At 43.9% G+C, this 11,681-nt stretch overlaps 1 protein-coding gene across 4 annotated transcripts; it reads left to right on the plus strand.

Annotated features, from left to right (window-relative positions):
- On the plus strand, window positions 1-10,817 carry LOC145655333 (zinc finger MYND domain-containing protein 11-like). 4 transcript variants are annotated; one of them, XM_081708958.1, is made up of 16 exons: window positions 1-160; window positions 2,128-2,269; window positions 2,417-2,576; window positions 3,579-3,602; window positions 5,007-5,168; window positions 5,399-5,476; window positions 5,606-5,698; window positions 6,139-6,226; window positions 6,350-6,405; window positions 6,592-6,669; window positions 6,774-6,892; window positions 7,408-7,633; window positions 7,995-8,063; window positions 8,161-8,457; window positions 8,929-9,114; window positions 9,704-10,817. In XM_081708958.1, the coding sequence occupies exons 2-16, from the start codon at window positions 2,154-2,156 to the stop codon at window positions 9,824-9,826; spliced, it is 1,875 nt and encodes a 624-aa protein (XP_081565084.1). In that variant the 5' UTR covers window positions 1-160; window positions 2,128-2,153; the 3' UTR covers window positions 9,827-10,817. The 4 variants fall into 4 exon arrangements, with proteins under 4 accessions (XP_081565084.1, XP_081565085.1, XP_081565083.1 ...); XM_081708959.1 differs by having other exon boundaries at window positions 2-160; window positions 2,138-2,269; XM_081708957.1 differs by lacking the exon at window positions 1-160 and having other exon boundaries at window positions 638-2,269.
- The last annotated feature ends 864 nt before the right edge of the window (window positions 10,818-11,681 follow it).

The raw sequence follows: 11,681 nt of genomic DNA on the forward strand, positions 1-11,681 counted from the left end.
AGTTTTGCTGCTTGTGTTTACCCCCTCCAAGCGCTGAACTGTGGCCGGGGCTTCAATCGTATTTCTGACATTTAACTCCGGAAATACAAATGTAACCAGCACTACGTAGCACTGTGAGCGTCACTATAAGGCGAGGCATTAAATTAGCTGTCGGACGGTGGTAAGTATGAACAAAAACTGGATTAATTTGATGCCATTCTCTGCTTTGGGAACAAAAAAATCCTCTCCCAACTGTCTGGTTTTGTCTTGAAGCGAGGGAGGAATATCAACATGGCGTCCATGTAGCTTACTACCAACAAGAATGTCTCGCTACCGATAAAAGCTTTTTCCCTCCATTTGTGTAATTGTTGGATACTTTGAATCCGCGGGTTTCTTCCGTTTACATTAACCAAGACAATGCTAAATAACAACTGGTGTATTTGATTTCTCTTCATACGTAGTTTAGCGTTGCCATCGTTCTTTTTGGCACACGGATTGGGTCGCTCAAAATGGGAACGTAGCGTCGTTATATTGATGTTATTAATGGTCAGTTGTCATTAGTCTTCGTTATAGGAACTATGGTGCATTTTTGTAAATGGTGCATTTTGTTCTTTATTTGGTTAAGTCTGTGATACCTTGTCTTTCTTGTACATTCCAGCACTCAATTTGCAGGTCACATGAGTGGATTTGGATGGGATACAGAAGTCGTGTGTCGGGGTTTAGAAATCTTCAGTTACGTTATAACATTAATAGTGTGGCCTTTATCTTCAGCAGATACTAGCCACAGTGTTTTATTTATTTATTGTGCATTTACGTGTTCTTTGCCTATTGCGCAATTAGACTGAATGTTTTACGTGCAAGAACTAACATCCAAGTATATACAGTTTGTGGTATGGTATCATTTTCTTCATCGGTCTCAAAAATGCCACAAACGTTTCTGGCAACATGGAGTATAATGAAACTTTGTCGCTCGAGTGGCTTATTTTGCTTTCTTATACTGACAGGTTTTTGTAGTGATGCAGTTGTATGTATGTGATATGTCCGTTAAGGTACTCACATGCTTTTTAAACGCTGCAATCCTGGGAATACAGTTTAGTTTGTAGAGGACACCGTATCCTGCCGTGCACGTTCAGGGATCTGGATTCATCGCGCTTTCACAAAAACAAAACTTAAGAATTATGATGCTACTTATTACAGAGTTAGCAAAGCATCCCACTGGCAGATGATAAATTCTTTTACAGCGCAACAGACAAGAGAGTATGACAGCTATTTTTACTGCACTAAATATGGAGTAAAATATAAAGCCCTTCCTTTTTTTCACCAAAGTGAAACTTATATAGGCACATGGTTATCGGCACCCTGTACACAGTATTCATCGTGCTCGTTTTTTCCAACATATGCAGTTAATCCCCTGTGTAACTAAAAAGAAAGCTAACAAATATTAACACAACTGTGTGAATCTGTGAATCATTATTTGTCTTTGGTTCTGGCAATGGCAGGTTACAAATCAAGGCCAAAGCTAAGTAACATTATGACATCTTTCTCAGTTGCTTCTATTAATGATGGGTGCAGGCTCCCCTGGGGCTCACCACTGAGTCCACATTTGGGTGTTCCTCTGAAGGAATCAGTCACTGTTGACATACACTGATATCAGAGAACTCTTTCCTAATGGAAAAATGAATGTCTGTTCTCGGTGGCTAACTGGCACAAATTTGCCTTGACGTTATGTAATATTGGATGGAGAGATTTTGAAATTTGCAGTGGTGTGGAACAATAAAGTAGGTGTCTTTTACTGTCTTTTAATAGCTAACACTGATGTTATTGGTTACAGTAGAAAATATCATAGTCTTGAGGTTATTGGGAATAAACACTGGCAGAACATTTTAGATGACTGGAAAAACAAAACCACCAAACCATCACGAAAACCAGCCATACAAACAGCTTTGGCTCTCAGAAGTATTTACAGACAAGTAACAAATTTCAAACTTTCAAACTCTCAGTGAAGCAAATGTTATCATTGCTTTTTTTTATTTACTTCAAGCATGAATAGGGGGTGGAATATTTGTCTAGCATATACAGCTGAGTTAAACTGACTGACATTGTGCACCTCCTTCTATTGACTTTAAAGCATGCATTAATGTGCGCTAGTTTGTTCCAGGTTCGAGCAGGCAGCCATGTCGCGGGTGGTGAAGAAGAGGCAGGCCGACCCTAAAGTCGTTCAGTATGTGTGGTCGGCCATCGAGGTCATTCGCAACCAGAAACAGATTGCGAACATGGACCGAATCTCAAAGTAATTCCCACCCTCCGACCTCGGGCAACTTCATTCAGAATTGCTGCAACTCGCGCTGCCTGCAGAAACGACCTGTGAGAGCTTAATCGCCACCAACAGCGCTTTTAGACTTGTTAACCACGGTCTTCCCTGGTGTTCTTGATGCAGGTATTTAAGCCGCATGTACGGGATGCACCCCAAGGAGACGGCCAGGCAGCTGGTGCTGGCAGTAAAGGACGGCCTGGTGGTGGAAACCCTCACTGTGGGCTGCAAGGGTTCCAAAGCCGGGGTGGAGCAGGAGGGCTACTGGCTGCCTGGAGACGAGATGGTAAGACAGACTGAAGCTTGTCCGGGTTGGGTTATAGCTGTATATCTGTCTTGGGCTAACACAGTGTTGAAGAAGAGGGGCTTAGATGGCTTTTTAGCACAGTCAGGACTGACACAGGGACCTGGGTTGTCTTAAGAGTGAAGCACTTTATGATGTGTGTACAGTGTTCCTCTTAGCAGGAAAGTAGCTAAATTACATTTTAGAGAGCTATTAGTTTCGTTTGATTTTGCAGTAACTTTGTGATGCTTACCATAATTTACAAAACCATAGCCTAAACAAATTTCTGCAAAATTTGTCAGATTTCAGTGTTGTACTTTCTACTGATAATGTAATTTATTTATTTAAATAACCAGGGTAAGCTCATCTTCAGTTGGGTGTTCTTTGATTAATTTATGTCATGACTAAGCCACATATTAATTATGGAAAAGAAAAATATCTTGCATATTACTTCCAGCTGATGGTAAATAATGGCTTACATTTTGTTTTGGGGGGGTAGGTGACCCTCTGTGTTCTCACTTTATTTTATATATATATAAATATAAATATACATTTTTAAGATGCATCATAGCAAATTGTAGAGTTCATAGCACACTTAATTTCATTGTTAGGCTTTTGCCTCTGATCTCCCCCAAGGGCTTTCAGCACAGGGGAGCTATAAGGACTCGCTCCTTTCCCCAGTGGCCAGTGAGATTCCTCCACTGCATGAGAGGCTTGCTTTAGGTCGGCCTTTGTTAGTGTTGCCTCATACAGCTCACAGCTAAACCTATATTTGTTAGCCTGTCATACAGAAGTCACAGTAAGTGTGATTTCCTCTCCAAAAACAAGCACTACTTCATCTCTGTTCCAAAATCCTTTTGCAGACTTTATCTCCATAGCGCTGTAGGTAAATTATATAACATGTATCCCCAGCTGTTCATCTCTCCACCCTGTGGGTGGAGTCCAGCTGCAACTCTCAGATTTAGGTTTTTTAAACAATGTTTTCTGGATCACTTGCAATCGCAGGAACAGATGTCTGAGGGAAGCAAGGTAGGATGACATTCATTTGCTGTGATTTCCTCTTACTGACTTAATCTTCCCTGTAGTTGGTAGTTTGTGTAACCTGTACACGGTACAGCCTTTGAGCTGAATGCAGCTTTGTGTCACGCCAACACAAATATGCTTGGTAGATTTTATTTATGTTTGATTTTTTTTTTTCATTGATAACCTTCATGTCCCTGAAACTAATAGGAAATGCTGAATCTTCGCATTCACTTTATTGGGAACTCCGAGGGTTATAAGACAAAGTGTTTGAAATTGTTTTAAATGGCTGTGACTTTTGTTCAGCCTTATACAAGCTTCATTGAGCTTCAGAGCTGTTCCGTGTCATGTCATTCCTGTGAGTCTCTGTTTTGTCATTGAATGGCCAGTAGTTGTGACCTCTCTCTACACTAGCTAGCTATTACAATTTCTTCTTGTCCCAGATACACACACACATCATATTTGTTTCACACACTGAAATCTCTCTGATCAAACACCAACCTGCTCTATATCTTCTAGAAATTGTGTGCTGAGACCCTCTGGCTTAGACACAGGCTTGGAGCTGGTTTAGCACTGCTTATGCCCACACCCATAAGTGCTTCAGCTAAGCATCCACCCACCTTTTCTGTAGAGGCTCCACCTAAACATCTACCCACCTTTTCCATCAAGGTGCACGCAATAGTGCAGGGTTATCTGCTCAGGTTCCCGCGCTGTTTGGAAAGGTTTCAGCTGCAGGTCTCCTTGCTCAAAATGCTCCAAAAGTGCTGAAAGCAATCTGGACAGCAGCCACGCATAGCGATAATGCAAGCAGGTTTATATCTCGCGCGTGTGTGTGTGTGAGCGTGTGTGTGTGAGCGTGTGTGGTGATGTGCCGCCAAATACGGGTGCTTTTTGTTTTAGTGTGGTGGGCAAAGACAGCGCTGTCCCAGAGGAGGTGGTATAAGAATGTGAATGTGGCATGGGAGGATGTGATGGAGTTTGAGAATACTTGCACTGGTTTGGGTTTTATTTAAATGGTCATTTACCTGAACACTAAAAGGGTTCCATGGGTTTTAAGTGTTTATTCACGCAACAGGAATGCAGAATAACATCATTATACTCCAAAAGTTGCTTGACAGTCACTGTCAAATTATTCGCGTCTGTTAGATTTAGAAGAATGTGTTTTATACTCACGATACTGACCATTTAAATTGAATCTGCGGTGACTACCTGTGATTATTGTGGATGGTGATTTGGGAAGACTCGACCCTTCCTTCGAGTTGGCACCAATGACTGTGACTCAGCTGGTTCAGCTTAAGACGCCGGGCACAAGTCCTCCGCCCCAGTCCGTCTCAGAGGCAGGGCCCGTGTGGTCCGAGAGGCGGAGCCTGGGCGAGGGCGACGCCCATTACTGTTGTTGTGTGTGTTTTCCAGGACTGGGAGGCGGAGAGCCATGACTGGTACTGCTTTGAGTGTCATCTCCCTGGTGACGTCCTGGAGTGCGACAGCTGTTTTCGTGTCTATCACCTCCGCTGCCTCACTGAAGAGCACCGGCCCAGGGACACCACTTCGCACTGGCAGTGTGCTATCTGCAGGGTAGGCGTCGGCGTCTTTTAAAGAGACCGGTCCTTTACATTGGGCAAACACACGCACACACACACGGCAAATCAAGGGAGCATGTGGAAAATGTCTTAAGTCTTCTGACTGAAAATTGAAATTCTTCATTAGACAGATGATTCGCTAATGTTGGGGAGCTCACAAATTCTGAAGTGTGAACTTTGGTAACCATTCATGCTATTTTTTTTTGCATTGTTGTTTTCAAACAGGGTAGTAAGCGGAAGAATTTTAACAAGCAGGAAATGACCACATACCTGAGGTTCATTCTTGCACGTATGAAAGAGAGAGTACGTTTCTGTAGCTCTTATTTCTTTTTTCCTGTTTTTTTCTTTTTAATCTTTTAATGGACTTCATCCATATGAACTGGCAGTGCACTGAGCAAATGTTCAGCTAGACCTCTCTGCCTTGTCTCTCAGGCTATTGACCTGCACAAGAAAGGCAAGGAGACGAAGCAGCCTATGTACAGGAGGCTCATCCACTCACCGCTGGACGTAGACAACATCCAGGAGGTGAGGGAAGCCACATGCCAGTGTACGTGCAAAGAAGGGACTCAGCCATGCTCCTCAACATGTCCTGTAGTCTTCTAGCCCTGATTTAGCACAGTGGATGTACCTAGTAAAGGGGCTTTAATGTCATCTGAACGTTTTAGAGTCTGTTAGATTAGAGAGAAGTAAATGAGGAGTGCTCAGCTCCAGGTCCTGGAGCTCTACCACTCTGCAGAGCTTGGTTCCAGCCCAACCCAACAAACCGCTCAAGCTAATCAAGACCTTCAGTACAGTGTGAATATTCGAGTCGGGTATGCTGGAGCTAGGTTCTGCAGGATGGTGGATCTCCAGGCCTCCTATACTGAACAGATGGTAGATCTTTAGAAGTAGGCCTGGACACGTGTGCTCTATACAGGTCGGCTCCTGCATCGACTGTCACACACCTCTCTTGTGTTCACCTGTAGAACATCTCTGATGGCAAGTACAAGAGCTTCGAGGAGTTCAAAGCCGATGCTCAGCTTATTGTCCACAACACGGCCATCCTTCACGGAGGTTAGGCTAACTGGGTTGGGTTGGGTTGGCGGCAGGTTGGTGGAGGGTAGGTGCATCCATAGCTCACCCCCTGTGTTTGTGTGTTTTTTGTTTTGTTTTTTTTTTATTTCCTTTTTCCTTTAGCACATAGTGATCAGACTGAAATTGCTAAACTTCTGTACAATGACACATGCCACGAGGTAAGAGCTCAAATGGAGCCTTCAGAATGTATCTGGTGAAAACCAGAATTCCTTGGCCTGGCAACTGTATGCATATGGCTTATATGCATGTTCACAATCATGCACAAATTATGAATCAAAGCTTTATTTGTCCTGCTTTGGACGGCAAATGAAGGGATTACCTGTATGTTTGTTTCCCCGCCCCAGTTGAATGAGTTACTGTTATGCAGAAACTGCTTCCATCTATCCAACGCTCGGCCCGACAACTGGTTTTGTTATCCATGTGTAAGTATCCAGTGGGTCCTGGGGTTATGTAGCACCGGGCTAGTTTTTCGCATCGCCACTGTGCTTTTTCCCGTTGATCATGCTGTGTGTGTCTGTGCGTTCAGGTGCCCAGCCATGAGCTGGTGTGGGCCAGGATGAAGGGCTTCGGCTACTGGCCTGCCAAGGTGATGCAGAGGGAAGGCAGCCAGGTGGATGTGCGCTTCTTCGGTCACCAGCACCAGCGGTGAGCGCTAATCATGTGGTTATTAGTTACAGCCCAGCAGAAAAGTGTCACTTTACACGTAGCGTTGAGTACCTATTCAAATCCGAAAAGCTGAAGCCAGCTGTCACTCACACTGATTAGACGACAAAAACCATAAGCTAAGCGCTGAATTTGGCTACTGTGTTGCCACGGCTACAATTGCTTCTATAGGTAATGTTTTTAGCTTCCTAGATATGCTAAAATAACATCAGTTTTACAGTATAAGAGGATTCTTCATAATATGGTAAAAGACATTGTAACATTGTAAACAAAGCTTGATGGTCAGAAAATCTCTCCGTATCTGTCTTGATATTCACAGATGCATACAAAAAAAAAAAAAGTACTTGGAGGTGGCGATTTTTTTTTTTTCTTTTTAAGGGGTCAGTAAAAAATCATTAGCATAAGGTGGGGGTGGGGGTGGGGGTGGGGTGGGGCGACAGCAAGCCACCTCAGAGACTGTGCAGTGACGCCACTGTGTGATGCGCTCCTCGCTGCAGGGCCTGGATCCCCTCGGACAACATCCAGGCAATCTCAGTGAGTGCGCAGCAGCTGCAGGTGAAGCGCAGCGCCGGCTGGAAGAAGGCGTGTGAGGAGCTGGAGCTGCACCAGCGCTTCCTGCGCGAGGGCCGTACTTGGAAGGGCCGGCCCGAGGAGCGGCCCGACCGGCTCGAGGAGCGCCTCGACGAGGCCGAGTCCAGCATCTCCTCCACTAGCAATGAGCAGGTGAACCTCAAACGGCGACCCTGGGTCCTGAGCTTTATGGCCGTCGCCAGAGGAAACTGATTCGGAGGGGGCGGAATACGTGGTATAATCACAGAGACATAATTAGGGCTTTATGTGGGTTTTATTGGAACAACTTCAACCCACTTATGCTCAACTCGACAAGAAATTGAAAGCTTTCCATGATTTTAGGTTTTTAAAAATATTGTACTTAAATCTAATACAACTCAGGATTTTAATTAAAATCCATCACCCAGTGGTAGGGCTTCCCCCACGTTTCTTTGTGAAACGAGAACATTTTATATGCTGCTTATGCTCAGAATGTTCAGTGTTCGTTTAATAATCTTACTTAACCTTTTGCTAGTCCAAGGGGAACCAGGAACCCAAAGCCAAGAAGAGCCGTCGTTCCCAAGCGCTTGAGCCCAAGGAGGAGGTGTGCTTCCTTTTGTTACGCCTCAGCTGAGACGCCAGCGTTCTTCTCCATCTAAGGTGTGCAGCCCTCGTCTCCTCACTCTCCTGTCCCTCCTCAGGAGCCTGAGCTCGAGATGGAGGCGGTGAGCTCCAGCCAGGAGATCCCCACTGCCGCACCCCACCAGCCTGAGCGCATGTCCGTCTCCACCCAGACCAAAAAGAGCGTCTCGGCGTCGTCCTCCGGGCCCTCGCCGCCGCCTCGCATGCTCCACCGCGGCACCCAGACGTCAAACGAGGGCAGTTGCCAGAACATGTGCCACGACAAGTACACAAAGATCTTCAGCGACGTCAAGGAGATGATGAAGGCCGAGAACAAGCGGGAGACTGAGCGCGTACTCAAGGAGGCCCTGGACAAGGTAAGCTCCACCCCAGCTGCAAGCTTGGCCTGAGCTGGGTTCCTCAACGGCGTGATCTAGACCCAAGGATGAGTAGTTAATGTTTCTGCCTTGACATCGTAAAAGCTTGGTAAGCAGTTAATAGATGAGCAGTGAGTGAGTCGGGATAGTGGGGCAGGGCCAGTACTATTTTTTTTTTTCCATAACTGGTATAAATCGCTGAATATGAAGTGTATGAAGATCCCAATACCAATTGAGTTACCATGTAATCATTGGACATTTGTTTTAAAAGCCCTGCACACGAATGCGAAATCTCTTGTGTAATTCATGGCCATATATTGTAGAATTCATGAGCCTTTGGTCAATCTGGGCAACGTGCATGATATTAGTTAAACAGCTTCATATTGCATTACTGTCAATGATCAAGTGGCAGCATCGGCATGGTTGCACCTCGGGTGACGAGGTCGCTCTGCTCTGCTCCCACCTGTGCAGCTCCGCACCGAGATGGAGGAGGAGAAGAGGCAGGCGGTGAGCAAAGCGGTGTCCAGCACCCAGGCTGACATGGACCGCAAGTGCAAGCAGGTGAAGGACAAGTGCAAAGAGGATCTAATGGAAGAGATGAAGAAGATGGTGAGCCAGCACAAGCAGCTCATCTCGCAGACCAAGAAGAAGCAGTGGGTGAGTGAGCCAGGACAGTGGCACGTGTGGGGCAATTTTAGTCTGTAAAACTCAATTACGATTAATACAGTCAGTAGGTAAAATGTTCAATGAGCAGTGAAATATGTGATATCTGGACCTAGAAAGAGATCAACAGTGGCACTTAATATTTTCTTTCTGTCTTTTGTCTAAGAAAAAAATGTGCTCACTTAATCTAAGACAAAATGTGTTCGCTTAACTGTGCTCTCTGAAAGATGTTTAATTTTCATTCAACACAGAAGCAGACTGCTGCACACCGTGTTCTTTTATCTGGCTTTATTAAGATACATTGATAGTCTGTTGCTAGGAGATGACACTTGTTTGCCAGTATATATTATGCCCCTTTTTTTTCTTTCTTTCTTTTTTTTTATATAGTTGGCAAAAAAGCCGTTTTCTCTGAAAAAAAAAAAAAAAAGGCTGTAATTCAGTGACCTTGAAATATTCATCTGGAAAGTTTCACTCTGCCGAATTGTGCCGGGGGAGAGTAGAGAGCCTGTAAATACTAGTCGAGTGACTGATGAGATGTTGGAGGTGCTGTTTCCCTGACAATGTTGCTCCCCCTGTCTGTCAGTGCTATAACTGCGAGGAGGAGGCCATGTACCACTGCTGCTGGAACACCTCCTACTGCTCCATCAAGTGCCAGCAGGAGCACTGGCACGCCGACCACAAACGCACCTGCCGCCGGAAGAGATGAGCAACGGCCAATCATAGCACGTCCTCTTAGCTCCACCCATTTACATGCCGCGCTATTTGGATTTGTTTTTTTGTTTTGTTTTTTATATTGTCATCTCCCTCAGCCTCTGGAATTGGACGTTCTAAGTAGCATTTCAAACACACACAACCTAAAGCACTCTTTCCTTGTTGTGGAGGACTTCTCCTTTTCAGTTCTGGTGAAAACAAGCAGGGCATTAATTGCCGTGGTTGATCAGTTAAATCAATGAAAGGAGAGTTTTACTTTGGATTATACTGTCTTACTTTGGTTATGTAAATCTTTTATTTGCTTTAAAAAAACAAAAAGAGCCTTGCTTACCTACAAACTAACTGAAATGTGAAGTAATAACCTTTTTAAACGTGATTCTTAATCACTTGCCATGTAGATATTTGACTTTTTATATAAGCGGATGGTGTTTGCCTCCTGTGTTGATTGACATTGGTGGTGTTTTACTCTGCGCTTGGTTTTTATCAGTGGTTGTGATGCATCATCTTTTGGGAACAGGGTTAAAGTTGGCAGGTCATTTCTGTCGGAAAAAAATACAATCTTCCATTTATGAATATGCACATTTCATGTTACACTTTAAAATGGGGGAAAAAATTTAATTTTTAATGAAAACGGATTATTTATGTGCTAATTTTGGGTCCATTTTCTGTAGCTAAAGTGTTATTAATCTTTGCTGAGTGGGATCTTTTAGTGCGGCTCCTTTGTGTGTGGAACATCCTGACCCTGATGGTCCCATCTCTCATGCTTGCTTGCGCTCCCTAATACTACCTAAGTTGTTTCCTTCTGGTTGCAAAGAATAGTGCACGTCAGTTCCATATTTCAAGATCCGAGGTTGGTCGCAAAGGAATTATATATGAATCGAGGTCAGTTGTACAGATATCACTGTAAATAATGCATTTAAAATGGAATTTAACCCTTTCGTTTAGTTCTTACCAATAAAAAAAAAAAAAAAAAAAAAAAGAAACAATTATACTCCCTTGCCCCCGAGTCTTTCAAAATAAACAAGAGTGTGATACAGTCCTCATTTGAATTAACCAGGGAAGTGCTGTGTAGGTGGGTCTTGAGAAGAGTGGGGTCTGACCTGCAGCTTACCAGTCAGCTGAAGGATGTAGGAAACGGCCTTGTACGCAAGTGCAAAATGGGTTCACTTGTGGGAATCAACATGTGCATTTTAAACAATGTTTGCCGGTGCGCCGGAGAATCTCCCCCGCTCTTCCTCTTTCCACGTCACTGTTGCACTACATGTAAATAAACGTGTGCCGCTAAACGTGATCATTCGATGAAATTTGCACGTTTGTAGCGTTATGTACATTTCATGAATGCATTATCTATGTATTTGATAAGTCATTCTGTTTAAAACAATTTGTGATTATGGGCAAATGTCTTCATTCCGGTGCGCATGAAAATTGGGTTGTGTGTATTCATTTCCAGTTTCTCATTCTTTCCCATTGTTGCATATGTGCAGTGGATGCAATAGTTTTGTTTTGTTTTGTTTTTTTGTAAGGGTAATATTTTGTCACTGTAATTGCGAACAAGCCTTTTAGGGGCTTTTTTTTTGTTTGTTTGTTTTTTTCTTTCCCCTTTTCTAATTTATGTGGGCAAAGTAATGACTACTGAAAGTATGGGCCCGACCCAGCCAGGAGTCTGCACCAAGCGCAGTCTTTTCTTCCACATGTATGTACGGATTCATGTGTAGAAGTCCTGCTCTTACCGAGTGTCTCTTAGCGAGATGCCACTCTTGCTTTACAGTATGTAACAGTACTATGTATCAACAATAAACATATCAACCGGTAACAGTTACTTCGAAAATCTTTTTGCAGGGTCCATCCCA

This window comes from Electrophorus electricus, unplaced genomic scaffold (assembly GCF_041902795.1).
Source record: "Electrophorus electricus isolate QZ-2024a unplaced genomic scaffold, ASM4190279v1 Scaffold217, whole genome shotgun sequence".
In the NCBI taxonomy this organism is placed as follows: domain Eukaryota; kingdom Metazoa; phylum Chordata; class Actinopteri; order Gymnotiformes; family Gymnotidae; genus Electrophorus; species Electrophorus electricus.

What these genes read in the sequence shown, in the direction of transcription:
- LOC145655333 (XM_081708958.1), top strand. Translation starts at nt 2,154, where the DNA reads ATGTCGCGGGTGGTGAAGAAGAGGCAGGCCGACCCTAAAGTCGTTCAG. An exon ending in ACAATGACACATGCCACGAG is followed by an intron (nt 6,406 to 6,591) that starts GTAAGAGCTCAA and finishes TCCCCGCCCCAG; the next exon opens with TTGAATGAGTTACTGTTATG. An exon ending in ACTGGTTTTGTTATCCATGT is followed by an intron (nt 6,670 to 6,773) that starts GTAAGTATCCAG and finishes CTGTGCGTTCAG; the next exon opens with GTGCCCAGCCATGAGCTGGT.